Source organism: Cuculus canorus, chromosome 35 (genome assembly GCF_017976375.1).
Source record: "Cuculus canorus isolate bCucCan1 chromosome 35, bCucCan1.pri, whole genome shotgun sequence".
In the NCBI taxonomy this organism is placed as follows: Eukaryota; Metazoa; Chordata; class Aves; order Cuculiformes; family Cuculidae; genus Cuculus; species Cuculus canorus.
The window spans coordinates 69,399-97,364 of NC_071435.1; the positions used below are offsets into that span (position 1 = coordinate 69,399).

The following is a 27,966-nucleotide window of genomic DNA, read 5'->3' on the forward strand; positions in this document are numbered from 1 at the left end:
TGGCATCTCTCAACTGCACCCCAAAACCTGCCCAGCATCCCTAAATCCCCCCCCACTCCAAACTCCTCTGCCCCCCGTTGGCCCCCTCACACCCCCCCAGTCCCCTCTTGCCCCCTAGTTTGCCCCCATGGCCTCTCCCCTCACACCCCACTCCATTGCCCTCCAGTCCCCCCTTTTCCCTCCAGCCCCCCTGTTGTCTCCCATTACCCCTTAGCCCCCCCCATCCCCTATTGTCCCCCCTCACCTTCCATTGCCCCCCTGCCCCCTCCCCATTGCCCCCCCTTACTCCCCCTTTTCCCCCCTCAGTCCCCAGACCTCCATCGTTCCCCAGACCCCCATTTCCCCCCCCTACCTCCCCTCACTCCCCATCGCCCCCAGACACCCCCCAGCCCCTCCACAACCCATTGCCCTCTCCCTTACTCCTCCTTTTCCCCCTTCACCCACCAGACTACCATTCCCCCCAGACCGATGCCCCCCCCATTACCCCCCAGACCCCCCACAGCTCCCCCAACTCCCCATTGCCCACCTCAACTCCCCACTGCCCCCCCACTCCCCCTTTTCCCCCCTCACCCCTCAGATCCCCATTTCCCCCCAACCCCTCACTCCCCATTACCCCCCAGACCCCCCTCATGCCCCACACCTCCCCTCCCCATTGCCCCCCCCTTACTCCCTCCTTCCTCCCCCACCCCCCAGACACCCATTACCCCCACACCCCCCCAGCCCCTCCCTACTCCCCACTGCCCCCCCTTTACTCCCCCTTCCCCCCCCCCACTCACCGCAGCACACGCGCGGCAGTCGCGGTGTTCCTCGCAGTGGACACAGAGCGCGGGCGCCAACACCAGGCGGGGTCCCCCTCCCGTGGCACCCCCCCCGCAGGGCCCCCCCTCCCCACCCGGGGGGGGCAGCCGGGGCTGGCAGGAGGCGCTGGGGGGGCACCACCCGCACCCCAGATCCGCCAGGCACGCCAGGCAGGACGGCAGCGTGGGGCAGCGTCCGGGGGGAGCGCGCGACGGCTCCAGGAAGAAGAAGGAGATCTCCTGGAGGGGCAGGGGGGGGTCGAGGGGGTTGCAGGCCTGCAGGGGAGCCCCAGACCCATAGAGGAGCCCCCAGACCCATAGAGGAGCCCCCCAGACCCATAGAGGAGCCCCCCCCAGACCCACAGCAGAGGCTGATGGCTGCAGGAAGAAAACCAAGATCTCCTGGGTGACACGGGGGGGGCAAACCCATAGCGAAGACCCCAGACCCATAGAGGCACCCCCAGACCCACAGCACCCCGGAAATGACACCGCCAGACCCACAGCGGCATCTCCAGACCCACAGTGACCCCCCAGACACACAGTGCCCCTCAACTCCTCCCCAGCGCGCCTCCCACTCACGCTGCCCCCCGGGACCTCCGTCCAGCCCCACATGAGGGTCATTTCATCATCACCACTGCCTCCCAGTGCCCCCCCCCCAGTGTCCCCCCAGTACTCACGCTGCCCCCCGGGACCCCTGTCCGGTCCCAGACGAGGGTCAGTTCGCTGCTGTCGCCGCCGCCGCCGCGCGCTCTCCCCTCGACGCTTACCGCGTACTTGTTGCCACGTTCGGGCGCCCCAAAAAGCCGCCCGGGCCGGGGGCGCTGCAGCGGCCGCGTCTCGCGCTCCTGCTGCACCGACCAGCGCCCCACCTCCTCCTGGGGGGGACCCCAAAATCAGAGGGGTCATGGCACCCCCCACCTCCTCCTAGGGGACCCCAAAATCAAGGGGGCCACAGCACCCCCACCTCCTCCTGGGGGACCCCAAAGTCAGAGGAGTCATGGCACCCCCACCTCCTCCTGGGGGACCCCAAAGTCAGAGGGGTCACGGCACCTCCTCCTGGGGGACCCCAAAGTCAGAGGGGTCATGGCATCCCCCACCTCCCCCTAGGGGGGACCCTGAAATGAAGGGAGGCTCACGGCACCCCCATCTCCACCCCAAAACCCATAAAGGGGACCTCAAACCCCCCCCCAGGACCCCTCTGAAACCCCACTACCCCGTTCCTACCACAATGAGGGGACCCAAAACACATACAGGAGACCCCAAAGAACCCCGAAATCCCTCTGCCACCTTCCTGCTGCAATGGGGGATCCCAAGACCCATACAGGGGACCCCAAAGCCCCCTCAGAACCCCTCTGAAACCCCACTGTCCCCCTCCTACCACAATGGGGGACCCCAAAACCCATAGAGGAGACTCAAAATCCCCCCAGAATGCCTCCCAAACCCTACTGCCCCCCTTCTACCTCAACAGGGGACCCCAAAACCCATAGCGGGGACCACCAACCCTCCCAAATCCCTCCCAAACCCCACTGCCTCCTTCCTACCACAACGAGGGACCCCAAAATGCACAGAGGGGACCTTAAAACCCATAGAAGGAACCCCAAAGTCCTCCCAAGACCCCTCTGAAACTTCTCTGCGCCCCTCCTACCACAATGAGGGACCCCAAAAGACATAGAGGGGACCTCAAAGCTCCCTCAGAACCCTCCCAAACCCCAATGCCCCCCTCCTGCAGCAACTGGGGACCCTAAAACCCATAGAGGGGACCCCAAAAGACATAGAAGGGACCCCAAATCCCCCCAGGACCCCTCCCAAACCTCACAGCCCCCCCTGCAGCCAGAACTGGGGACCCCAAAACTCATACAGAGGACCCCAAGACACCCCCCCGGACCCTCCATTACCATCTCAGGGGAGTTGGGGAAGCGTCCGAGGCGCGCCACGACGTCGAGGCGCTGGATGCGGGCCCAGACGCGGGGGTCGGGGGCCGGGGGGGGGCCCAGCAGTGGGTGGATGAACCCCCGGTAGACAAGTGAGACGTCAGCATCGCCGCTGGGCCCCAGCGTCACCGTGGTGCTGCGCACGATCGAGACCTGGGGGGCAGCTGGGACCCCCCACAGCCTGGACCCCACAATGTGTGTGGGGGGGGAGGGTTTGGAAAGAGGGGGGCACCCACCTTGTCGGGCTGCGAGTCGTTACGGGGGTGCTGGAAGGTGAGAAGGTGCAGCCCCGGTGGGAAATTGGCCGAGCGGCACTGGGCGAGCGCCGTCAGGAAGAGGGGGCGTGCACCCCACCAGCCGTGGGTGCCCGCGATCTGCCCCACGCGGCACCGGCTCTGCTCTGGGGTGGGGAAACAGTGGGGTCAGGGACCCACAGAGTCCCCCACCCCCCGCCACACTGTGGAGCCCCAGACCCTCCCCCCCATGGACCTCCAAATTCCCCCACAGACCCCCCAAAACCCTCATGGACCCCCAAACCCCACTTATTCATTTTGCAAAATCAAACCCTATAACCCCAAATGATTCCTCCCTCAACCCCTTATTCCCATTTGCCCCTTCCCCCCCCCCCCCCCCCCATTCCCTTTACTCCCCTCTGCCCCTTCGTCCCCATTTGCCTCCCAGCCCCCCTGTTTTTGTCCCGTCCCCCCCCATTGCCCCCCTCACCGGTGAGAGGCAGGCAAGTCTCATTCTGCACACACCAGCCCAGGGGTCCAGGGGCGCGGGGGGGGCCCGGCCCGGCCCCCCCAAAAACCAAGCAGGACTCACAGTCACTGAGGAGCCGCGCGAGCCCCAGGCACCCCCCAGGGCACTGGGGAGGGACAAGGGGTTACAGACCCCCCCAAAATAGAGCAGGGACCCCACACACACACAGCCCCAGGCAACCCCCAGGGCACTGGGGAGGGACAAGGGGTTACAGACCCCCCCAAAATAGAGCAGGGACCCCACACACACAGCCCCAGGCACCCCCCAGGGCACTGGGGAGGGACAAGGGGTTACAGACCCCCCCAAAATAGAGCAGGGACCCCACACACACAGCCCCAGGCACCCCCTGAAGCACTGGGGGGGGATGACAAGGAGCTAGAGACCACTGTCCCCGTCCTCCCCAAACACAGCAAAGAACCCCTGGGGCACTGCGAGGGGGACACAACGGGTTACAGACACCTACCCCCCCAAAACACGGCAGAGATCCCTCCAGCCTCAGGCAGCCCCCAGGACAGGGTGTTAGCTACCCCCAACCCAAAATGAAGGGGGCAGAGACATTCCCCCCACACACAACTTCCCAGCCCCCCCCGGCCCGCCCCCCTCACCGTGCTGTGGGGAGGGGGGCTCTGGCACCCCCCTGAGCACCAGGCGCACTGCGGGTCTTGGGTGCAGGTGCCCCTCTCGGCGTAGAGTGAGCAGAAATCCAGGTGATACTGGGGGGGGGAACAAAGAAATTAGACGGGGCCAGGACCCTCCCAGCCCCCCCACCCCGGGGCAACACAGGACCCAGGGACCCTGAAAAAGGACACAGGGACCCCAGGAGTGGGATAGGGGTCCCTAGGATGGGTTTGGGGGTCCCGGGGGGGGATTTTGGGTGTCGGGGGGATTTTGGGGCTCAGGGGGAGATATTCGGGGTGGGGAGTGGATTTTGGGGTCCCCAGGGTTAATTTTAGGGTCTGGGGGTGGATCTGGGGAGTCCTAGATGGCAAATTTGAGGGTCGGGGGGGGAGGGGGATTGGGATAATGGGGGCATTTTGGGTGTCGAGGGGGAATTTTTGGGGTCAGGGGTGGATTTTGAGAGTTGGGGGGATTTGGGGGTCCCCAGGGTTGATTTTATGAGCCGGGAGGGAATTTTGGGGGTCCAACAGGGCAAATTTCAGGGTCCTGGTGAGAGAACTTGGGCTCCTGGAGGGGGATTTTGGGTGTTAGGGTGGATTTGAGGAGTCTCAGGTGTGGATTTTGGGTTCTGGGGGGATTTTAGGGGTCCTGGGGGTGGATTTGGGGTCCGGGGGGAGATTTTAGGGGTCCTGGGGGTGGATTTTAGGTCCTGGGGGGGGGGATTCTGGGTCCTGCAGGGTACTTTGGGGGTCTCAGGGGTGGATTTTAGGGCTCGGTGGGGATTTAGGGTCCCCGGGGTGGATTTTGGAGGTGCTGGGGGTGGATTTTGGGGGTGCTGGGGGTGGATTTTGGGTCCTGAGGGGTGACTCACGTTCTGGGGGGGCACCTGGAGGACGAAGGCAGGCACCTTGTAGGCGAGCAGGTCACCACGGGGGACGCCGCCAAAGCCGCCGGCCACCAGCAGCACCGACCCCCCCAGTGCCCCCGCCACGTGGGCATAGCGCCCCGGCCCGGGGGGGGGCGGCGCGGGGCCTGAGGGGGGCGTGTCAGGGACCCCAAAACCCAGCACCCTAAACGCCCCCAGAAGCCCCAAACAACAAACCTCACACTCCCTGCCCTGGGACCCCAACTGCCACCTCAGGACAGCGTTACCCCGCTGTGGGGCAGCCCCCCATGTCCCCCCCCACCCCTCCGCTGTGGGGCAGCAACCCCATGTCCCCTCATTCCCCCCCGCTGTGGGGCAGCCCCCCACATCCCCTCATTCCCCAATGCCGTGGGGCTGCCCCCCATGTCCCCTCATTCCCCCCCGCTGTGGAGCAGCTCCCCCATGTCCCTCCCATGTCCCCCCCACCGTGGGGGAGCCCCCCCACATCCCCCTGATGTCTCCCCTGCTGTGGGGCAGCCCCCTCACGTCCTTCCCATGTCCCCCCCGCCGTGGGGCAGCCCCCTCACGTCCCTCCCATGTCCCCCCCGCCGTGGGACAGCCCCCTCACCGTGACCCCCGCCGTGGGGCAAGCGCGCATGGGGCACCCACTGGTGGCACCCCAAGTGGTAGAAAAAGATCTCCTCCTCGTAGCACTTCTCCTCGTGGTAGTGCGTGTGGACGTTGCCCCCTGACAAAACCGGGGCGGGGGGTCAGGGGGACCCCAAAACCCCAAGGGGAAGGGTGCCAACCCCCCAGCCCCCGCGGCACAGCCAGACCCCCGGGCACCCACAAAAACCACCCCAGGGGACCCCAAAATCCCCAGGGGGTCAGACTGGGGGAGCTCAAAGCACCCAGGGAGTAACCCCCCCACTCCCCAGGACTCCTAACACCTCCAGGGACCCCCAAAATCCACCCCGGGGGTGGCAAATGGGGAGGGGTCAAGGAGAAACTGAAGTGGGGGGGGGTCGGGACCCCTCAGAGACCCCCAAAACCTCCCCCATAATGACGGGTGGGGAGGGTCCTGGTAAGGGGAGTGAGGATCTGGGGGGATGCCAGGGGGTTCAAGGAGTCCTGGGGGGATTTACGGGGGTCCCAGAGGGCTTGAGGGGTCCTGAGGGGATTGGGGGAGGTGATTTTGGGGGGATGTTCCCCGGGTCTTTGAGCAGTCCAGGGAGGGTTTGGGGGGGGTCCCAGAGGGTTCGAGGGTTCCTGGGGGTGGTTTTGGGGGTGTGCCAGGGAGTTCAAGAGGGGGGTCTCAGGGGGTTTGAGTCGGGGGGGGGGGGGCTTAGGGGGAGGGGAGGGCAGAGGGGTTTGAGAGGTTCGGCGGGGGACTTGGTCCCCGGGGGGCTTGACGCGTCCTGGGGGGGGGTCCAGGGGTCCTGGGAGGGGGTCAGGTGGTCCTGGGTGGGTCCCTGGGGGGTTGGGGCGGGTTAAGGGGTGTTCCAGTGGGGCTAGGAAGGGTTTGGGGGTCCTGGGGGGTCTCAGTGGGTTTGAGGGGGTCTGAGAAGTGTCCCAGTGGGGTTAGAGAGGGTTTGGGAGTTCTGGGGGGGTCCCAGGGGGTTAGGGAGGGTTGGAGGGATCCCAAGGGGTTTGCGGGGGGTCCCAGGGTGTTGGGGGGGGTTGGAGGGGTCCCAGGGAGTTTGGGGTGTCCCAGGGGTTTAGGCGGGGTTCAGGGCGTGCCAGGGGTTTTGAGGGGGGTGCCAGGGGTTTTGAGGGGCTCCCACGTTCCCGGGGGGGGGCGGGGGGACCCTGCTCACCATACACCACCATGTAGTCGCCAATGACAGTGGCGGAGTGGAAGGCGCGTTCCCGCGGCCCCCCCGACCCCCGCAGCGCTGCCCAGTGCCGGCGCTCCACATGGAACAAGTCTGTGGTGTTGGAGCGGACACTGAACCTGGGGGGGCACGGGGGGGTTAAGGGGGGCACAGGACCCTCCCACGGCCACAGAGCCCACAGACCCCCCAGCTTCATGCCCCCCAATCCTATGACTCCTCCCAGCCCCTATGACCCCCCCCAAACCCCCCCAGGACCCTTGAACCCTCTGGAACCCCCCTGAACCACCCTAGGATCCCCCGAACCCTCAGGACCCTCCGAACCCCCCAGGAGCCCCCCAAGCCTCCCCCCCCAGACCCCTCAAATCCCCCGTGACCCCTCCCAGGGCCCCTTGAGCCACCTGGGACCCCCAAGCTCCCCCCAGGACCCCTCCAACCACCTGACATCCCCCCGCAACCCCACCCTCCAGACTCCTCGAACCCCCCTCCCCAGACCCCTCAAACCCCCCAGGACCCCCTCCTGGACCCCTCAAACCCCCTGGGGCCCCCCATCAAACCCCTCCCGGACCCCTCAATCCCCCAGGCCCCCCCCCTCAGGCCCCATGAACCCCTCCAGTCCTCCACCAATGCCCTGCCACCCCCGTAGCCCCCCCCAAACACCATGCAACCACCCCCCGACGCCCCCCTCAGCCCCCCGGCCCCCCCGTACCGGGCAGTGGAGGGTCGGTGCCCCCCGTAGACCAGGAGGGTGCGGGAGGAGGGGTGGAACACCATGGAGTGCCCGGCGGCGGCGGGGGGCTTCCCCCCCCAGGGCAGGACGCGCTCCCAGCCCCCCCCCGGCAGCCGCAGCCGGAACAGCTGCGACGAGAACACATCCTCGGCCGTGCGGCCTGGAGGGGGCACGGGGGTGGTCAGGGCACCCCAAAACTCCCCCCTGCATCTTCAGCAATCCCCTGCACCCCCAGAGCCCCCCAAACCCCACAGCCCCCACCCCTGGCAGCCGCAGCGGGAACAGCTGGCGTGGGGTGGAAAAGAGGAGACCAGGACACCCCAACTCCCCCTGCACCCCCAGAGCCCCCCCCCGCACCCCCCAAACGCCCCCCAGCCCGCTCGTGCACCCCTCAGAGACTCCCGTCACCCCAAATTCCCCCCTCAGAGCCCCCTTGTACCCCCCTCAGCATCAGCCACACCAAATGCCCCCATGCACTCCCCCAGAGCCCCCACGTACCCCTCAACCCCCTCACCCCAACCCCCCCAGCACCTCTGTGCCCCACCAAAGCTCCCCTCTCCTTCTAACTCCCCTCAGCCCCCCATGTTCCCCCTCAGAGCCCCCCAGCCCCAAACCTCTCCAGTCCCCCATCAGAGCCCCCCCCTCATATCCAACCCTCCCTCATTCACCCCACGCACCCCCCCAAGGCCCCCTTCACCCCCAAACCCCCCCAGCACCCCTAAATCCCTCTGTACCTTCTTTGCCTCCCCCCAGGCCCCCCCTCTGCTCCCTCAAACCCTCTCCTAAACCCCCCCAGCCCCCACTCAGAGACCCCCAGCACCCCCAAGCCCCCTCCCCGAGCCCCCTTAGGCCTCCTGTGCCCCCCCCAGAGCCCCTCCAGCTCCCCCAAAGCCCCCTCTCACCCCCAAAGCCCCCCGTACCCCCCCCATCTCCCCTCCACGCCCCCCCCCACACCTCCGAAGACGTAGAGCCAGTCCTCATCCACTATGGTGGCGGCGTGGGCAGCCAACCCGGGGGGGCGCGTGGGGCCCGGGGGGTGCAGCTCCCGCCAGCCCCCCTCGAGGGGCTCCAGCACCCACAAGTCGTGGGCCAGAGCCCCCCCCGCAAGCTCCCCCCCCATCAGCACCAGTGCCTGGCGCCAGCGCAGCGCCACGTGCGAGTGCCGGGGGGCCTGGGGGGGACAAAGAGGGTTGGGGGGGCACTGGGAGAGGGAAAGAGGGTTGGGGGGGGCACTGGGAGAGAGAAAGAGGGTTGGGGGGCACTGGGAGAGGGAAAGAGGGTTGGGGGGGGCACTGGGAGAGGGTTGGGGGGGCACTGGGAGAGGGAAAGACGGTTGGGGGGGGCACTGGGAAGTCCCAGCACAGCACCACATATGAGTGATGGGGGGCCTGGCGGGGAGGAAGGGGGCGGGGAGGAAGGGGACTGGGAAGGCACTGGGAGGGCGACAGAGGGTTGGGGGATCACTGGGGAGCACTGGGAGGGGAACAGAGGGTTAGGGGTCACTGGGGGTCACTGGAGAGTGCCACATGTGAGTCACGGGGGGTCTGGGCAGTGCACAGAGGGTTTGGGGGGGCACTGGGAGGCACTGGGATGGGGACAGAGCATTGGGGGGAGCACTGGGAGCATTGCGGGGGGCAGGGAGTTGAGGGGGCACTGAGGGCCATTGTGGGAGGGACAGAGGGTTAGGGGGCACTGGGGGCATTGGGGGGACACAGAGGGTTGGGGAGGCACTGAGGGGCATTGTGGAGCGACAGGGGGTTGGGGGGGTCACTGGGTGGTCCCTGGAGAGGTATTTTGGGTGGGATATTTTGGGGTCTCTCACGGAGGCCAAGGGGTTGGGGGGGTCACTGGGGGGTCCCTGGAGGGGTATTTTGGGTGGGATATTTTGGGGGGCTCTCACGGATTTCAGGCTCAGCTCCACACACAGCACATGGGGGGGAATTTAGAGGAGTTCTTTTGGGGGGAGTATTCTGGGGAGGCTGTTTTGTGAGGGTATTTGAGAGGACTGTTTTGGAAGCATATTTGGGAGAGTTATTTTGGGGGTGGTATCTTGGGGGGGCTCTCACCGGGGCCGGGCTCAGCTCCAGCTGTGTCCAGCGGTTGGTGGTGAAATTGTAAACCACGAGGTCGCCAAGTGCTCGGTTCAGATCCAGACCTGAGGGGGGGGGACACTCCAAAATCAGTGTCCTGGGCCACCCCCAAACCCCACAGCCCTCCCTACAGCCCCCCAGGACCCCTCATCCACCCCATGCCTGCCAAGATCCCAGCTCCTGCCCCCCGAAGATTTCATATCCCCACCCGAGCCCTCCAAGTACCCACAGCCCTCCACACACCCCAAGTTCCCAGAGCTCCTCCCAGAACCCCCCAAGATTCCACGTGCCCTCTCTGAGCCCCCTAAGATCCCGTATACCCCCACCGAGACCCCCAAAACCCTGAACCACCCTTCCCCAGCCCCCTAAGATCCCGCATCCCCCCAAATCCCTCCCCCAGCCACACATATTTTGGTCCTTCTGCCCCCCAATATCCCATATTCTGCCCCCAGAGCCCCCCAAGATTCCCCATCTCCTCTCTGAGCTCCCCAAGATCCCACATCCCCCTATATCCCCCCCACCCCCCAAGATCCTGTATTCTATCCCCAGAGCCCCCCAAGATGCCATATCCCCTCCATATCCACCCCCTCACCCCCCAACATCCCATTTTCTGCCCCCTGAGCCCCCCAGAACCCCACACCCTCTTCTCTGAGTCCCTCAAGATCCCATATTATGCCCCCTGGGCCCCCCAAGACCCCATATCCCCTCCCTGCCCCCCAAGAACCCATATTTTGCCCCCAGAGCCCACCAAGATCCCACACCCCCTCTCTGAGCCCCCCCAAGACCCCTCGTACCCCCAAAGACATAGAACCCCCCGGTGTGGGGCAGCACAGCGCCGGCAGCAGCCACACGGGGGGTGAAGTCGGGGTCCCCCTCGCTGACGTTGTACCAGCGGCCGCCCCCCCCGGTTCTCGCCCAGCGCCAGGTCGCAGGCGCGGCCCAGGAACCCCGGGCGGCACTCGCAGCGCCCCGAAACCTGGTGGGGGAACTGGGGTTCAGGGACTGGGGGAACTGGGAGGTTGCCCCAGGAAACCCAGGCAGCACTCACAGCCCCCCGAAACCTGGGGGAACTGGGGGAATTGGGTTCTTTGGGGTCCCCTGTTGCCGCCCAAGTTGAGCCCCCCCCATCTTCGGGGTCCCCTCTCCCACCTGGCTGCAGGCACCGCCGTGGGGCTGGCAGGCTGTGGGGCAGGGGGGGTGGGCACAGGCGGGGCCCCCCCATCCGGGGTCGCAGTGGCAGCGGCCGTGGGAGTCACAGCGCCCGCGCCCCGAGCACCCCCCAGGGCAGAGCGAGGCCCGGAACGAGGCGTTGAACCCCAACAGGTTGTAGTTGGCGTCGCTGAAGAGGTGCAGCAGCATCTGTGGGGCAGGAGAGGTCAGGGGGGCACCCCACGGCTGCCCCACAGCCACCCCATGTCCGCCCTCGCACCCCAGAATTTGAACAGATTGTAGTTTGCATCGCTGAAGAAGTGCAGCAGCATCCGTGGGGCAGTGAGGCAACCCGTGCCCCATAGCTGCCCCATAGTACCCCATAACCCCCTATAACCCAAGAAAGGTGGAGTTGACACGGTTGCAAGAAGTGAAGCAGCATCTGTGGGGCAGGAGAGGTCGGGGGGGCACCCCACGGCTGCCCCACAGCCACCCCATAGCCGCCCTCACGGCCCAGAACCCCAACAGGTTGTAGTTTGTGTCGCTGAACAGGTGCATCAGCACCTGTGGGGCAGGACAGGTCAGGGGGCGCCCCACGGCTGCCCCATAGCTGCCCTCGTGCCCCATGACTCCCCTGGGGGGGTGTTGGCATCACTGCAAGAAACACAGCAGTATCTGTGAGGCATGAAGACGACCTGTGCCCCATAGCTGCCCCATAGCACCCAATAACCCAAACACGGTGAAGTCGATATGGCTGCAAGAGGTGCAGCAGCATCTGTGGGGCGGGGGGCGCAGGGGGTACCGCACAGTTGCCCCATAGCCACCTTCACGCCCCACAACCCCAACAGCACAGGGTCGGCATCACTGTAAGAAATGCACCAGCATCCGTGGGGCAGGGAGGCAACCTGTGCCCCATAGCTGCCCCACGACCACCCCACGGTTACCCCACAGCCCCCCCACTGCCCAGCTTCACTCTGCACCCCATGGCCGGCCTACAGCTCCCCCCTCAACCTCATGTACCCCCTACCCCCTGGCTGCCCCCTAGCCGCCCCATAGCGCCCCACCTTGCCCGAGGCGGCCTCCAGTGGGGGGGGCAGGGCACTGCCGCTGAGGCTGGCGAGCAGGGGGGCGCGGGGGGAGCCCCCGTCGTACACGAACAGGTAATCGTACGTGCACTCCGTGTCCATGAAGGTGAACGTCAGCAGCAGCCGGTGCCGTGGGCTGGGGGCTGCGGGAAGGAGGTCGGGGGGGGCGTGAGGGGCAGAGGGGGGGCTCAGGGGGGTCCTGGGGGCTGCAGGAAGGAGGTCGGGGGGGGCGTGAGGGGCAGAGGGGGGGCTCAGGGGGGTCCTGGGGGGGCTGGGGGCTGTAGGAAGGAGGTCAGGGGGGGCATGAGGGGCAGAGGGGGGGCTCAGGGGGGTCCTGGGGGGGCTGGGGGCTGCGGGAAGGAGGTCGAGGGGGCGTGAGGGGCAGAGGGGGGGCTCAGGGGGGTCCGGGGGGGGCTGGGGGCTGTAGGAAGGAGGTCAGGGGGGGCATGAGGGGCAGAGGGGGGGCTCAGGGGGGTCCTGGGGGGGCTGGGGGCTGCGGGAAGGAGGTCGAGGGGGCGTGAGGGGCAGAGGGGGGGCTCAGGGGGGTCCGGTGGGGGGCTGGGGACTGCGGGAAGGGGGTCGGGGGGTCGTGAGGAGCAAAGGAGGTCTCAGGGTGCCCTATGGGGGTCTCAGGGCACTCTAGGGTTTTGGGGTGCCCCACCTTCCAGCAGCCACTCGCAGTTGCCGTTCACCGAGTAGTTGCCAGGGCCGTCGGTGACGAAGCCGGAGTCGCCACGCAGCACCCGCCGCCGTCCCGCGCAGTCCCCTGCGCCCACGCCGCGCAGCCACAGCACCCACAGCACCCACAGCGCGGGGGGGGCCATGGTGGGGGGGCTGCGGGATGGGGAGGGTCAGGGGGACCCCAAACCACAGGGACCCTCAGGGATCCTCCAACCTGCAGGAACCCCCCAGCCCCATGGATTCTATAGGCCCCCCCAGCCCCTATGGGTTCTATAGAGCCCTCCCAACCACCATGGATTCTATAGGGCCCCCCAACCTCTATGGATGCTATAAGGTCCCCTCAGCCCCTATAGATGCTATAGCCTCCCCTTCTCAGCCCCTATGGGTCCTAAAGCCCCCCTTCCAGCCCCGTGGATACTACAGGTACCCCATCAGCCCCCATGGATGCTATATGGGTCTCTGGGTGCCCTGAGAGGAGCCCCCATGGATGCTATACGGCCCCTCCTCCCAGCCCCATGGATGCTATAGCCCACCCCCTGCCCCCAGCCCCTATTGTTCTATAGGCGCCTCCCCAGCCCCACGGACACTATAGCCCGGCCCCCAGCCCCATGGACGCTATAGGGACCCCCCGCCCACATGGATACTATAGGACTATAGGGCCCGCCCACATGGATACTATAGGACTATAGGGCCCGCCCCCCCTCCAGATCCACTGGGGCCCTATTGACTCGCTCTGGCTCCTATAGACCCGCTGTGAGACCCTATACACCCGCTGTGGTCCCTATGAACTCGCTACGGGCCCTTGTAGACCCGCTATGGCCCCTATAGACCCGCTGTGGGCCGCTCTGGGCCCTATAGACCCGCTACGGCCCCTATAGACCCGCTCACCCGCCCAGCGGCTCCTCAAGCGCAGGCGGACCGCGGCGCCCGGGGCAGCGAGACGACAGTCCAGAGCGGCGGCGCCGGGGAGCAGACAGGCGTGGGAGCAGAGCGGCAGAGGGCGGACTGCAGAGCCCGGGGCAGAGAGACGAGCGACCAGAGCGGCGTAGCAGGCAGCTAGAGTCGCCGAGGTGGGGGGGCCGGCGGGGGGCCGGAGCAGCGAGATGAGTGGGCAGAGCGGCGCTGCTGGCGGAGCAGCGAGCGGAGCAGGCGGGCCAGAGCGTCGCCCGGTGGGCCGAGCGCCCCCGGGCGGTAACGCCGCGTCACGTGGAAACACCAGAAATCGCTTTATTTTGGCACAAATCGTTCCCGCCAAAAAGGGGGGGGGGGGGACCCTGGGGGCCCCATAGGCGGAAAAGGGGTCCCTGTGGGGTGGGGCTGAAGTCCTTGCGAGGCAGATTTGGGGTGAAGTGGGGCTGATTTGGGAGTCCCACTGCGGGGGTGTGTGGGGGGGTCTCTGTGGGGCGGAGATGAGGCTCCATGGGGCAGGGATTGGGGGTCCCCGTGGGTCTGGATGTGAGGTGAAATGAGGGAGATTTGGGGGTCCCATAGGGTGGATCTGGGGTCTCCATGGGGCAAGGTTTGAGGGTTCCTGTGGGTCTGGATTTGGAGTGTCCTCATGAGGCAGATTTGGGGTTCCTGTGGGGCAGATTTGGGGTGCAATGGGGCAGATTCAGCCCCCCCAGTTTGGTGTCTCCGTGAGGCAGGATTCGGGATCCGCATGGAGCCAATTTGGGGTGCAATGGGGCAGATTTGGGGTCTCCGTGGGGTGGATCTGGGGTGCAATGGGGCAGATTTGGGGTCCCCACCCAGTTTGGTTCCCACATGTGGCAGATTCGGGATGCAGTTGGGCAGATGGAGGGTCCCCACTCAATTTGGGGTGCAATGGGGCAGATTTGGGGTCCCCGTGGGGGCAGATTTGGGGTGCGATGGGTCTGTTTTCAGGGTACCCCTAGCTGGGGGGCTACGCGCGAGCTCCCCCCGTGTGGACGCTGAAATACTCGGTGTAGGGGGGGGCCGGAGGGGCACGGGGCTGCGGGGGGGGCGGCTGCTCCTTGGGGGGAGCACAGGGCCCCCCAAAATCCGTTGTGGTCACCAAGGGCCCCGGGGGGGGCACCTCCTCCTCCCCGCGCTTCCGCACCTGTGGGGGGGGAGCAAGGTTGGGGGAGGGGGGCTCTGGGGTTTGGGGCCCCCCCTGCAATCCCCTTCCCAGCTTTGGGCTTTGCCCCCCCTGGTTTTAGTGTCTCCCCTCCCAGTTTTAGGGTCCCCCCCGTTTTGGGGTTGCCCCCCTGTTTTAGAGTTCTCCCATTTTTGGGGTGTCTCCCCTGGTTTTAGGGTCTCCCCCTGGCTTTGGGATTCCCCCCCCCCTCAATTTTGGGGGGTCCCACCTATTTTGCCCACCACAGCTTTGGGGTTATTCCCATGTGTTGGGATCCCCCCCCCCGTGTTTTGTGTCCCCTCCTCCATTTTGGGATCCCCCCCTCCACTTTGGGGGTCCCTCTTTGGTTTTGGGGGTCCCCTGTGTTTTGGGTCCCGCCCCCTTCATTTTGGGATTCCCCCCCATGCTTTGGGTTCCCCCCCATGTTTCAGAATTCCTCCCCCATTCTTTAAGGTCCCCCCCCATATTTTGGGGTTCCCCCCTGTTTTGGGGGTCTCACGTGGGGGGGGGCGATGTCGAAGAGCTCGGTGAAGTTGGGGACAGAGTCGCTGATGAAGGCGACATTGCCGTAGCCGTGGCGGGGGGGAGGTGGCAGTTTTTGGGGTTCCCCAGGGCCCCCCCCGGCCGAGCCGATCTGTGCCGTCCGCACGTGGAACGGGAAGTTCTTGTTGGCGGCCGAGGGGCGCGTCATCACCTGGGGGGGGCGAGTTGGGGCGACCCGCCCCCGAGGTCAGTTTGGGGGTGCCTCCCCCAGGGGTGAGGGTTTGGGGTGCCCCCATGGGCGGAAAAATTTGAGGGTGCCCCCCCGGAGGTCAGGGTTTGGGGGTTCATTGGGGGGGGGGGTGTCAGGTTTGAGGGTGACCTGGGAGAGGGTCAGGTTTTAGGGTGCCCTGGGAGTCAGGTTTAGGGTTTTGGGGTGCCCGGGGGTGTGTGTGTGTGAGGGTTTAAGTTTGGGGGTGCTGGAGGAGAGTCAGGGTTTGGGGGTTCCATAGGGGGCAGGTTTTTGGGTACCCTCCAGGGGCCCATGTTTTGGGGCTCCTTGGGGGGTGTGTGTGTGTCAGGTTTTGGGGTGCCTCTGCTGACCAGGAAGACATTGTGGGCATACATATGGGTCCCCAGTTGGATCCCAGTTTGGGGGTTCCTGGGCCGGTTGTGTGTGTCATGTTTTGGGGTTCCCGGGGTGGGGGGTGGGGGGGTCAGGTTTGGGGGTCCCCCGGGGGGGGTGTTAGGGTACCCCTGCTCACCAGGAAGACGCCGTGGGCGTACAGGTGGGTCCCCAGTTGGATCCCGTTCACCAGTTTCTCCCGCGCCCACTTGGGGATCCCGAAGTTGGCAGCGAGCGCCGTGACCGGCACCGCAAAGAACCTGAGGGGACACACGTGTCCAGGTGTGTTCAGGCATGTCATGGCATGTTTGGGCATGTCAAAGCATGTTCAGGTGTGCCATGGCGTGTTTAGGCATGTCAAAGCAGGTGTGCCACGGTGTGTTTAGGCATGCTAACATGTGTTGTGGTATGTCTAAGCGTGTTGAAGCACGTTGTGGTATCTCGAGGTGTGGCTTCTCGAGGCGTGTTGAGGTGTGTCAGAGCACATCACGGTCTGTTGTGGCGTGTCGAGGTGTGTCGTGGCGTGTCGAGGCATGTCAGGGCACATCACGGTCTGTTGTGGCGTGTCGAGGTGTGTTGTGGCGTGTCGAGGCATGTCAGGGCACATCACAGTCTGTCGTGGCGTGTCGAGACACGTCGTGGCGCGTTGTGGCACGTCAACGCCTGTCGTGCGTGTCGAGGCACGTTGAGGTGCATCGACGCATGTCGTGGTGTGTCGAGGCGTACTGCGCCCCCTTGAGGTGCATTGCGGCACGTTCAGGCGTGTTTAGGCGTGTTTTAGGCATGTTTTAGGCATGTTCTGGCTCACCAGAGCGAGTAGGCGGCAAAGAAGGGCAGGTAGAACGGCTGCTTCTCGGGGACGCGCTTAAGCGTGAGCAGCACGGCGGCGCAGAACCAGAGGAAGGCGAGCGCCTGCAGCGCGATCAGCCCGTAGCCCGCCGGCGACTCGTACGTGTACAGCACCCGCGCCGGGTCAAAGAACTGAGGGGGCACAGCATCAGCCCCCAAAACACCCCCCCCCCATAATAATCCCTTTAGGGGGAAAATGAGCCCCTCAACCCCAAAATAATCCCCTTTAGGGGGAAAGAATGGAGTTGTCCAACCCCAAAATACCCCCATTGGGGGGAAAGAAATGAGCCCCCCCCAAAAATACTGAGCCTCCCCACAAAATAACCCCCCATAGGGTTAAAGAAGTGATCCCCCCCCCCGAAATACCCCCCTGCAGAGGGAAAAAATTGAGACCCCCAACCCCAAAATACCCCCTTAGAGGGAAAGAACTGAGCCCCCCCCAAAAAATACTGAGCCCTCCCAAAAAAACACCTCCCTTAGGGGTAAAGAAATGAGCCCCCTCCCCAAAATACACCCCTGGGGAACAAAGAACCCCCAAATGCCCCCTTTAGGTGTAAAGAAATGAGCCCCCCAAGGGTCAGGGGGGGATTTGAGGGTGTCAGGGAGGGTCTGGGGGCTCGGGGGGGGCTGATGGGATTGGGGGAGGTCTGGGGGGATCAGAAGGGTTTGGGGGGGTCCCACCTCGGCCTCGTAGGTGAGCAGCGCGACGTGGGCGATGCCGTAGAGCGTGATGTAAACCGAGAGCCGCACTGAGCCCCCCGCGCTGATGCGGCCCCTGGGGGGGCAGGCACAGCTGCCCCATGGCTGCCCCATAGCCGCCCCACAGCCACCCCTGTGCCCCATAGCTGACCCACAGCCACCCCTGTGCCCCATAGCTGACCCACGGCCACTCCACAGCCACCCCTGTGCCCCATAGCTGACCCACGGCCACTCCACAGCCACCCCTGTGCCCCATAGCTGACCCACGGCCACTCCACGGCCACCCCTGTGCCCCATAGCCGACCCACGGCCACTCCACAGCCACCCCTGTGCCCCATAGCTGCCCCACGGCCACCCCACGGGTGTCTGCTGTGCCCCACAGCCACCCCACGGACACCCCTGTGCCCCATGGCTGCCCCACAGAAACCCCATGGGAGCCCCTCTGCCCCATAGCCGCTCCACAGCCACCCCTTGTGCCCCATAGCTGCCCCACAGCCACCCCTTGTGCCCCATAGCTGCCCAACGGCGACCTCTGTGCCCTATAACAGCCCCACAGCCACCCCATGGCAGCCCTACAGCTGTTCCCTGTGCCCCACAGCCACCCCTCAGCCTGGCTCGGCTGCCCCATAGCTGCCCCCCAACTGCCCCCCGGGCGCACCTGGTGACAGTGAAGCCCTTGCCGAGCAGGATGAGCATGAGGAGGAAGATGAGGAAGCTGACGGAGAAGAGCAGCTTGGCTGGGGGGAGAGGGGGGCTCACACAAGCACCAGGGCTGGGACTCCCGTGCACCCCCACGCCTCGCACGAGGAGCCCCACGTGCATCCCTGTGCGTCGCACGAGGACTCGTGCAACCTCCATGCATCACCACGCCTCACACAAGGAGCCCCACGTGCATCCCTGTGCGTCACACAAGGACTCGTGCAACCTCCATGCATCACCACACCTCACACAAGGAGCCCCACGTGCATCCCTGTGTGTCGCACGAGGACTTGTGCCCCCTGTGTGTCACATGCAGGGCTGTGCGACTCCCATGCATCCCCACGCATCGCACGAGGAGCTCCATGTGCCTCGCATAAGGACTCATGCAACCCCTGTGCATCGCACGAGGACTTTGTGCCCCCCCACCCCCCCCTCGTGCATCGCACGAGACCGCACACGCACCCAGGACCTTGAGGCTGGCGCTGCCAACGCCATCGCTCGCGTAGCGACCCCAGTGGACGCAGCCCAGGAGGAGGCTCAGCACTGGGGGGAGCGTGAGGGGGGGGCGCACCCCCAGATCCATCCCCTGGACCCCTAAACCCCCCCCAGACCCCAAACTGACCCCCAAATCCACCCCCTGGACCCCCAAACCCCTCCAGACCCCCAATACCCCCTCACAGACCCCCAAATCCACCTCCAGACCCTCAACCCCCCCTCCCAGACCCCCAAATCCACCTCCAGACCCTCAACCCCCCCCAGACCCCCAAATCCACCCCCAGACCCCCCCCAAACCCCCTCCCAGACCCCCCCAAAATCCACCCCAGACCCCCATATCCACCCCCAGACCCCCTGAAATCCCCCAAGCCCCTGAAATCCCTCTCCCAGGCCCCCAAATCCACCCTCAGACCCCCCCCAAACCCCTTGTCAGTCCCCCAAATCCACCCCTGCGCCCCCCCCCAGCCCCCCCAAATCCCCACGACCCCCCCCTCACCCTCCACCCCTGCAGCCGCCATGAACATCTTGTAGGTGGTGTGCAGCAGCTGCCGCCCCTTCAGCAGATCTGGGGGGTCAGAGGGGGTCAGAGACACCCACCCCGGGGTCCCCCCCCGGACCCCCCCCCCCCCCCCCCAGCCCCCCAACTTACAGCCGAAGTAGCAGGAGATGAGGAAGATGAGGGTGAAGATGAGGAGGAAGGTGATGTCGGTCTCAAGGATGCCTGGGGCGGGGGAAGGGGGGGGGGTCAGAGGCTGCGTGACCCCCACAGGAGCCCCCAAAGAGGGACAGGACACCTCCTCCATGCACTCCCACATAGTGGCCCCCCAAAATACCCCCCCCACACATATTGCAGCCCCCCCTACCCTCCTGCCCCCCCAAATCCTGCCCCAGCCCCCCCAACCCCCCGCACCCCCAAACCCCACTCCAAGTCCCCCCAATCCCCCCTCCCAGCCCCCCAAATCCACCCCCAGACCCCTTAAAACCCCCTTGCCCCACCCCCCGGACTCTCAAATCCACTCCCAGAGCCCCCCCAAACCCCTCCCAGCCCCCCAAATCCACCCCAGACCCCTCAAATCCCCCTCCCAGGACCCCAAATCCTCCTCCCCTGCCCCTCACACCCCCCTTGCCCCCCAAATCCCCCTCCCCGCCCCCTCCTCACCGAACTCGTCGGCCGAGAAGTGCCGCGTCCAGAAGGATTGTCCATTGGTGAGCACCATCTCGTACTCCAGCTCCAAACCATCGCCCTGGGAGGGGGGACTTGGGGGGGTCAGGGGGGTTCCCCGAGGTTGGGGGGGGTGGTACCCAGGGTGACAGGGGGGGCACTCACCCCACATTTGCTGAGAGCCACATACCACCAGCGCTCGCGCACCGAGCGGAAGCTGCGACCGCTGCTGCAGCTCAGGTACCGCACCGAGTCCTGCAGCAGCACCTGGGGGGCGAAGGGGGGGGGCGCTCAGAGCACCCCAAAACCCCCCTGGCACCCCGAAACCCCCCCGGCCCCCCCTCTTTCCCCATACCTGGCACCCCGACCAGGCGTACTGGGTGGTGAGGTTGATGACCTGGTTGTTCTCGGGGCGCAGCACAGACTCCTTGGCCAGGCAGTCCTTGGGGGGGGGGACGGGGGGGACACCCCTCAGAGCCCCCCAAAACCAACAACCTCCCCCCCCCGGCATAGGCAAGGACCCCCGACACCAATAACGCCCCCAGACCCCCTATAACCCCTGAAAGCCCCATAGTCCCCCAGCCCCAAATACTCTCCAGCCCCTGATGCACCCCAATCCCTGCAGCCCCCCAACCCCTCCAGCCCCCAATAACCCCCCGAGACCCCCAATAACCTCCCCAGATCCCCATACTCCCCCAGCCCCAAATACCCCCCAGCCCTTAATGCACTCCAATTCCTGCAGCCCCCCTCAACTCCCCCGAGCCCCTCAGACTCCCAACAACCCCCCCGATCCCCTATAACCCCCCGATCCCTATAACCCCCCCGATCCCCTATAACCCCCCCGATCCCCTATAACCCCCCAATCACTATAACCCCCCCGATCTCCTATAACCCCCCCAATCCCCTATAACACCCCCATAACCCCTGAGACCCCCGTACCCCTCCCAGCCTCAAACACCCCCCAGCCCCCAACGCACCCCAATTTCCTCCAACCCCCACCAGCTCCTCCAGATCCTTTTGACACCCCCCCCAGAACCCCCTTGACCCCCACCTTGTCGTCCCTCTTGTAGACCGCAGGCCACTGCGAGGCATCGTCAAAGTAGAGCAGAATGTTCTCACAGCACTTGGCCTGGGGGGGGCCGGGGGGAGGTCATTGGGGGCGGGGGGGGCATGAACCCCAAAACCGCCCCCCGGAGGGCTGAGCCCCCCCCACCCCTCCTCACCTCGGGGTATCGGAAGTGGAAATCGAGGCGCCCGTAGTCCGAGAGGAAGCAGAAGCGGGTGAGGAAAACCCAGTCCTGTGGGCAAAGGGGGGGTGAGGGGGGGCCACGCAGCCGGGACCCCCCCCTGCTCTGACCCCTCCCACCCCACTGATGGGGATCTCAGTGTCTGGGAGACCCCCCGCCCCCAGAGGACCTGGGACACCCCCAAACTCCTTCCCCCCAACCCCCCAGGGACCCCCGCAGCCCCGAAGGGACCCCCAGAGCCCACTCATTGCCCCCCAGTGACCCCACAGCTCCCCAGGGAACTCCCTTATACCTCAAGGACCCCCAGGACTCCCACACCCCCTCATTGCCCTCTAGGGACCCCCAGAAACCCCCCCCCAATTACTCCCAGTGACCCCCACGGCCCCCTTTGGGACCCCCACACCCCGCATTGCCCCTCACAGCCCCTCAGGGCCCCCACCCAGGACCCCCATTGCCCCCCAGGGACCCAGAGCCCCCCACGGACCCCACTGCACCTCAAGGACCCCACACTGCCCATTACCCCCAGCCCCCAGGAATCCCTCCCACATCATTGCCCCCCAGGGACCCCACAGCTCCGTAGGGACCCCAGTTGCCCCCCATTGCCCCCCATTGCCTCCCCTTCACCCCCCCACCCCCAGGGGTCCCAGCTGAGTTTGGACCTGGAGCCCCCAAGGGGGAGCACATGGGGAGGGAGGGGTCTTGGGGGGGGGGCATCCCCCCTCCCAGCCACCCCCTGCATCCCCACCGTTGTCATGGCAACGGCCCTGCTCCCGGTTTCCAAGGCAACGACCAAGGTGGGAGAGAAGGGAAATTGGGACCCCCCAGAGCCCCCCCGCGCCCCCCCAAGAGAAAAGGGGGGGGAGGGGGGGCGAATGAAGGGGAGTCAGAGTGCAAATCGGGGCGGGGGGGGGGATTCAGTGGATCCTGGGAGTTCCCGGTGCAAATCGGGGGGGGATGCAAAAAGGGGGGCTCAGTACATCCTAGGGGGGTCCCGATGCAAATCGGGGGGGGGTGTCAGTGCAAATTGGAGGGAGGGAACTGCAAATGGGGTCCAAATGCATCCCGGGGGGGGGGGGGGTCCAAGTGCTAATGGGGTGCATGCGGGGGTGAGAGGGTGTCAGTGTATCCGGGGGGGGGTACCGGTGCAGACAGGGTCCGGTTTTATAGCGAGGGGGGAGTCCCGGGGGGGGGTCCCCGTGCAATCCGGGGGGTCGGTGCATGGAGGGGGGGTTCCATTGCATCCCCCGAGGGGATCCCCGTGCAACCAGGGTGGGTCCCGGTGCATCTGGACGGGTGTCAGCGCGAATTGGAGGGGCGCGGGAAGCTGCAAATGGGGTTCCAGGGCATTCTGGGGGGGGTGTCCCGTGGCATCCGGGGGGGGGGGGTCCCGGTGCATCCCGGGCGGAGGGGTCTCTGTCCACCCTGGTGCATCCCGGGAGGGTCCGAGTGCAAATGGGGTCTCGTGGGATTCGGAGAGGGGAGCTCTCGGTGCACCCGCGGGGGGGTCAGTGCACGCTGGGGGGGCTCCCGGTGCATCCTGGGGGGGGGCTCAGTGCATCCGGGCAGCTCCCGGTGCACGCGGTGGGGGGGCTCAGTGCACCCGGGGGGGTCCCGTTTTATGCCGGGGGGGTGGTCGATGCATGCCGGGGGCGCTCAGTGCACCCGGGGGGGTCCCGTTTCATGCCGGGGGGGTGGTCGATGCATCCCGGGGGGGGTCAGTGCCCGCGGGGAGGTCCCGTTTCATGCCGGGGGGGGCTCAGTGCACCCGGGGGGGTCCCGTTTCATGCCGGGGGGGGGGGGGCTGTCGGCACCCCCGCTCACCTCCTTGGTGCTGATGCGGCCCCGCACGTACTTGGCGCTGCCGCCCGCGGGCAGCAGCAGCAGCAGGTGCAGCAGCTGCAGCGCCGGGACCCCCCCCCCGAGTCGTCCCCCCTCTGCCCGCAGCCCCGGCCCCATCGCCCCGGCCCCGCGGCGGCGGGCGAGGACACGCCCCCTCAGGCCACGCCCACAACGGCTGAGGACACGCCCCTTGTGAATGGCCGCGCCCCCGCAAATGACCGCGCACCTCAGACCACGCCTCTCTTCCAGGTGGCCACGCCCCCGCGTTAGGCCGCCACTTCATAGGCCACACCTCCCTCGATAAAGGCCACGCCCCCCGCGTCGAGAGCGCCAGGGCCGCCCCTAGCGCAATAGCCACGCCCACACGAGTGGCCACGCCCCCATCCCTGACTACTGCCCAGTGAATACTGTGCAAGGCAGGATTTTCCGCCAGTATAGCTCAGTATAACCCAGTAAAGCTAAGTGTAACCTGGCAGCATCCACACCCCCCAGAGCTCTCTCCCCCAGTAAAACCCAGTACACCACACAATAACCCAGTAGAACCCAGCCCCCTTGCACCACAGAGCTTTCTTCCAGTATAACCCAGTACGCCCCCGCATGACAGAGCTCTCCCTCCCAGTATAACCCAGTACAACCCACTATAACCCAGCCTCCACACACCCCAGAGCTCTCTCCCCCAGTAAAACCCAGTACACCACACAATAACCCAGTAGAACCCAGCCCCCTTGCACCACAAAGCTCTCCCTCCCAGTACAATCCAGTATAATCCAGCCCCCCTGGACCACAGTGCTCTCCCTCCCAGTGTAACCCAGTATAATGCAGCATAACTCAGCTCTTCCCTGCACAACAGAGCTCTCCCTCCCAGTATAACCCAATACAACCCACTATAACCCAGCCCCCACACACCACAGAGCACCCCCTCCCAGTAGAACCCAGTATAACCCAACTCCTCTGTACCACAAAGCTTTCTCTCAGCATAGCCCAGTACGGCCCAGTATGAACCAGTACGGTGAAGCACAGTCCAGTACACTGCAGCAGAACCCAGTATAACCCAGTAGGGTCCAGTACAACCCAGTACCTGCCCCCCTCTCCGCTGTTGGGGGAACCAAAACCTGGGGGGGGGGGGGGGGAAGGAGAAGCGAGAGCAGCACATGGTGGGGTGTGGGGTGTCCTGGGGAGGGGTGAGGGGGGTCTGGGGGGGCCCTGGAGATTCATGGGGGCGTCCCCCTACTCCAAGTGCTCTGCTGGCCCTGTGCCCGGGGAGGGGACCCCAATGTGGGACCCTTTCCCCGTCCCCTCCATGTCACCAAGGGGGGGGGGGCAGCAATGATGCAAACTCCCCCCCAAACACACACAGTTCCCCTTTTCGCTCCAGAAACGGCGGAAAACGGCTAAAAAGGCAGCAGCGGGACAGATGGTGAGGGGGGGGGCACTCAAAGAGGGGGGACCCAAAAGGGGGGGACCCAAAGTGGGGGGGACCCAAAAGGGGGGGGCACCCAAAGAGGGGGGACCCAAAGGGAGGGGGGGATCCAAAGGGGGGGTACCCAGAGGGAGAGGGGACCCAAAGGGGGGGGTACCCAGAGGGGGGACGGGGACCCAAAGAGAGGGGGGCACCAAAAGGGGGGGACCCAAAGGGAGGGGTACCGGGGGGGGGGGATCAAAAGGAGGGGGGGGACCCAGAGGGAGGGGGGGGGACCCAAAGGGAGGGGTACCCGGGGGGGGTACCCAGAGGGGGGGGGACCCAAAGAGAGGGGGACCTCGGGGGGAGGACACAAAGAGGGGCAGAGGGGGACTCTGAAGAGGGAGAGGGCACCTCAAAGGGGGGAGGGAGAGGGACCCGAAAGAGGGGGGACTCCAAAAAGTAAGGGACACTGGGGGAGAGAGGGACCCCAAAAGGGGGGGACACCCCAGCGGAGGGGGGAACACACCAAAGAAGGGGACCCAAAAGAGAGGGGAGACACTGTGGTGGGGCAGAGGGACCCCAAAGGGTTGGATTCTAAAGGGGGGGACCCCAAGGAGGGGGGGACCCCAGAAAGGGGAGGGAAGGAACCCAAAGGGTTGGATTCTAAAGGAGGGGACCCCAAGGAGGGAAGGACCACAAAGGGTTGGATTCTAAAGGAGGGGACCCCAAGGAGGGGGCAGAGGGCCCCTACAGCTGCAGGGGGGTCCGTGTCCCCCCCATTGTGGCGCCCCCCTCTCCCGCAGTGCCCCCGGCTGTGGCGCAGGATGCGCCCCCCATGGCTGCTGCTGTTGCTGTGGGCACTGCCGGCGGTTCGGCCCTACGGCTTCCGCAACTGCATCCAATCGCCATGGGACGCGGGGCTGTTCCGCTGCGTCCAGCGCTTCGTGGACTCGGTGGGCGCCGCCGTGGCCGATTTGCCGCCGGCCGCCACCGCCCTCAACCTCTCGCACAACGCCGTGGCCCGCGTGCCACCCGCCGCCTTCGCCCACCTGCCACGCCTGCGCTCCCTCGACGTGGCCTACAACCACCTGGACACCGTGGCGCCCGGGGCTTTTGCCGGGCTGGCGGCGCTCGCCACGCTGGATTTGTCCCACAACCGCTTGGCCGCGCTGAGTGAAGGCAGCTTCGCTGGGCTGGAAGCACTGGTCAAGCTGGATTTGGCCCACAACCGCCTGGCCGCGTTGGCCACCGGCGCCCTCGCCGGGCTGGGCAACCTATCGGCGCTGCGGCTGGACCGCAACCCGCTGGCCGTCGTGTCTCCGGACGCCCTGGTGCCGCTCGCCAACCTGAGCCGCCTGTCGCTGCGGCGCTGCCGTTTGCCCACCCTGGGGCCGGTGGTGGTGGCCGTGCGGCCGCTGCGGCGCCTGCAGCTCCTGGACCTCTGCGGCAACCGGGTGTCTGCGCTGGGGCCGACGCCGGCGCTGCCGCCGGCGCTGCGCGTGCTGCGGCTCTGCAACAACTCGCTGGGCTCGCTGGCCGGTGCAGAGCGGGGGCTGGCGGCCACGCTGCGCGTCCTCGACCTCTCCTACAACAACATCTCGGCCGCCGAGCCCTTCGCCCGTCTCAACCTGCGCAACCTCAGCCGCCTGCACGTGGCCGGCAACCCCCTCAACGTCTCCCAGCTGCTGCGGGTCTCCGACGTGCAGCCGCGCAGCCTGGATTTGTCCGGGCTGCGCTTGGAGCTGGTGGTGCTGGATGAGCTCTGCCGACTCTTGGGGCGTTCTGCGCTGCGGCAGCTGCAGCTGCACCGCAATGGCCTGCGGACGCTGCCGGAGGGAGCGCTGGCTGCCTGCCCGCCTGCCCGCACCCTGGATCTCTCCAGGAACCGGCTGCAGCGGCTGGACTGTGTGGGGCGGCTGCTGCGGCCGGAGCAGCAGCAGGCGCTGCAGGAGGTGGTGGTGGAACACAACCTGCTGCGGTCGCTGCCCTCGTGCCAGGAGGCGCCGACGCTGCCGCAGCTGCACAATGTCTCACTCCGCTTCAACCGCATCCTGGTGGTGGGGCCGCATGCCTTTGCTGACGCGCCGCGGCTGCGGGTGCTGCGCCTCAACATCAACGGTCTGGCGTGCTTGAACCGGGATGCGCTGCGGGGGCTGACGGAGCTGCGGGAGCTGCGCCTGGACAACAACCTCCTGACTGACCTCTACCCTGGCGCCTTCGGCGACCTCGGCCAGCTGCGCAGCCTCAACCTGCGCAACAACCGCGTCTCCGTCCTCTTCTCCGGCGCCTTCGCGGGGCTGGCGCAGCTGGAGACCTTGGATTTGGGGGGCAACAACCTGCGGCACTTGGGGGCTGCGGCGCTGCGAGGGCTGGGGAGGCTGCGACGCCTCTACCTGGACCGCAACCGGCTGCAGGAAGTGAGCGCCGAGGCGTTCCGCCCGGTCCAGGCATCGCTGGGCGTGCTGGACCTCAGTGCCAACAACCTGCGGTTCATCACTCAGCGCCCGCGGCAACGCCCGCCCTTCCGGCGCCTGCGGCATCTCTACGACCTGAAGCTGCAGGCGCAGCAGCCCTACGGGCTCCGCATCATCCCACACGGCTTCTTCCAGGGCCTGAACGCGCTGCGCTCCCTCTACCTGGCACAGAACTGGCTCCTGGCCGTCTCCGCCGACGCATTTGATGACCTGGCTGAGCTGCGCTACCTGACGTTGGCTGACTGCAGCGGCGGCATGGGCGACCTCCCCGCCGGCGTCTTCAAGAACCTGAGCAACCTACGCATCCTGGACTTGGAGAACGCAGGGCTGCGCAGCCTGGGCACCGAGGTGTTCGGCAACCTGAGCCGGCTGGAGCGGCTGCGGCTGGGCAAGAACGAGCTGCGCACGCTGGACCCGCAGCTGGACGGCCGCCTGCCCGCCCTGCGCTACCTGGACCTGCGCAAGTGCCCGCTGAGCTGCGCCTGCACCAACGCGTGGCTGCCGGGCTGGCTGGGCCGCGGTCGCGTGCAGGTCGTCTACCTGTACAACTACAGCTGCGGCGGCAGCGGGCCGCCCGCCTACCTGCACGCCTTCGACACACGCGTCTGCTTCCTGGACGTGGGGCTCTACCTGTTTGCCGGCACGGCGCCGGCAGTGGTGCTGCTGCTGGCGCTGCCACTGCTCTACCACCGTGCCTACTGGCGGCTGCGCTACCACCTGTACCTGCTGCGCGCCTGGGTGAACGGGCACTGGCGGCGCGAGGAGCGCCGTTACGCCTACGACAGCTTCGTCTCCTACAACTCGGCCGACGAGGGTTGGGTGCTGGGCGAGTTGGTGCCGGAGCTAGAAGGCGCTTCCCTGCGCCTCTGCCTGCACCACCGCGACTTCAGCCCCGGCAAAGCCATCGTGGACAACATCGTGGACGCCATCTACAACAGCCGCAAGACGGTGTGCGTGCTGAGCCGCAGCTACCTGCGCAGCGAGTGGTGCTCGCTGGAGATCCAGCTTGCCAGCTACCGCCTCTTCGACGAGCTGCGCGACGTCCTGGTCCTCATCTTCCTCGAGGCCATTCCCGACGCCGAGCTCTCCGCTTACCACCGCATGCGCCGCGTGCTGCTCAAACGAACCTACCTGCGGTGGCCGCCTGAGCCGCCGGCGCAGCGGCTCTTCTGGGCCAAGCTGAAACGTGCCCTGCGCAGCGGCTACGCCGATGGCGAGGAGGAGGAGGAGGAGAAGGAAGGCTCCAGGGAAGGCTCCGAGCTGCCCTAGTGCAGCTCCTGCCACCCCAGGACACCCCACAGCAGTTTTTGGCTCCGAGAGACAGGGAGCAACCCCAGAAAGGGCTTTTTTCACCCTG

At 66.4% G+C, this 27,966-nt stretch overlaps 3 protein-coding genes across 6 annotated transcripts in view; 1 reads left to right on the forward strand and 2 right to left on the reverse strand.

The window, feature by feature from the left end:
• Nucleotides 1–13,620, reverse strand: part of MEGF8 (multiple EGF like domains 8) — a 32,395-nt gene extending 18,775 nt beyond the window's left edge. The window contains 18 exon segments of the mRNA XM_054052582.1: nt 777–1,037; nt 1,475–1,672; nt 2,693–2,881; nt 2,965–3,128; nt 3,452–3,596; nt 4,096–4,203; nt 4,980–5,140; nt 5,602–5,721; nt 6,791–6,927; nt 7,515–7,695; nt 8,490–8,706; nt 9,602–9,690; nt 10,420–10,528; nt 10,530–10,601; nt 10,775–10,984; nt 11,839–12,002; nt 12,521–12,693; nt 13,429–13,620. Coding sequence (XP_053908557.1) covers nt 777–1,037; nt 1,475–1,672; nt 2,693–2,881; nt 2,965–3,128; nt 3,452–3,596; nt 4,096–4,203; nt 4,980–5,140; nt 5,602–5,721; nt 6,791–6,927; nt 7,515–7,695; nt 8,490–8,706; nt 9,602–9,690; nt 10,420–10,528; nt 10,530–10,601; nt 10,775–10,984; nt 11,839–12,002; nt 12,521–12,683 — 2,688 coding nt within the window. The 5' untranslated portion in view covers nt 12,684–12,693; nt 13,429–13,620.
• Nucleotides 13,621–13,895: 275 nt separating this feature from the next.
• Nucleotides 13,896–23,831, reverse strand: TMEM145 (transmembrane protein 145). Of its 4 annotated transcripts, none has more exons than XM_054052588.1 (15): nt 22,716–22,853; nt 20,871–20,945; nt 20,699–20,776; nt 20,003–20,089; nt 19,813–19,914; nt 19,645–19,729; nt 19,135–19,206; nt 18,982–19,050; nt 18,453–18,584; nt 17,950–18,028; nt 17,274–17,367; nt 16,552–16,724; nt 15,883–16,003; nt 15,138–15,332; nt 13,896–14,620 (listed from the first exon to the last, which is right to left on the reverse strand). In XM_054052588.1, the coding sequence occupies exons 1-15, from the start codon at nt 22,848–22,850 to the stop codon at nt 14,444–14,446; spliced, it is 1,674 nt and encodes a 557-aa protein (XP_053908563.1). In that variant the 5' UTR covers nt 22,851–22,853; the 3' UTR covers nt 13,896–14,443. The 4 variants fall into 4 exon arrangements, with proteins under 4 accessions (XP_053908563.1, XP_053908566.1, XP_053908565.1 ...); XM_054052590.1 differs by lacking the exon at nt 22,716–22,853 and adding an exon at nt 23,691–23,831 and having other exon boundaries at nt 13,897–14,620; XM_054052589.1 differs by having other exon boundaries at nt 13,902–14,620; nt 18,453–18,533.
• On the forward strand, nt 22,858–27,880 carry LOC104062469 (toll-like receptor 13). Its single transcript, XM_054052585.1, has 3 exons — nt 22,858–22,982; nt 24,109–24,150; nt 24,939–27,880. Exons 2-3 carry the CDS (start codon nt 24,148–24,150, stop codon nt 27,876–27,878), a joined length of 2,943 nt encoding a protein of 980 aa, XP_053908560.1. The 5' UTR covers nt 22,858–22,982; nt 24,109–24,147; the 3' UTR covers nt 27,879–27,880.
• Nucleotides 27,881–27,966: the final 86 nt, after the last annotated feature.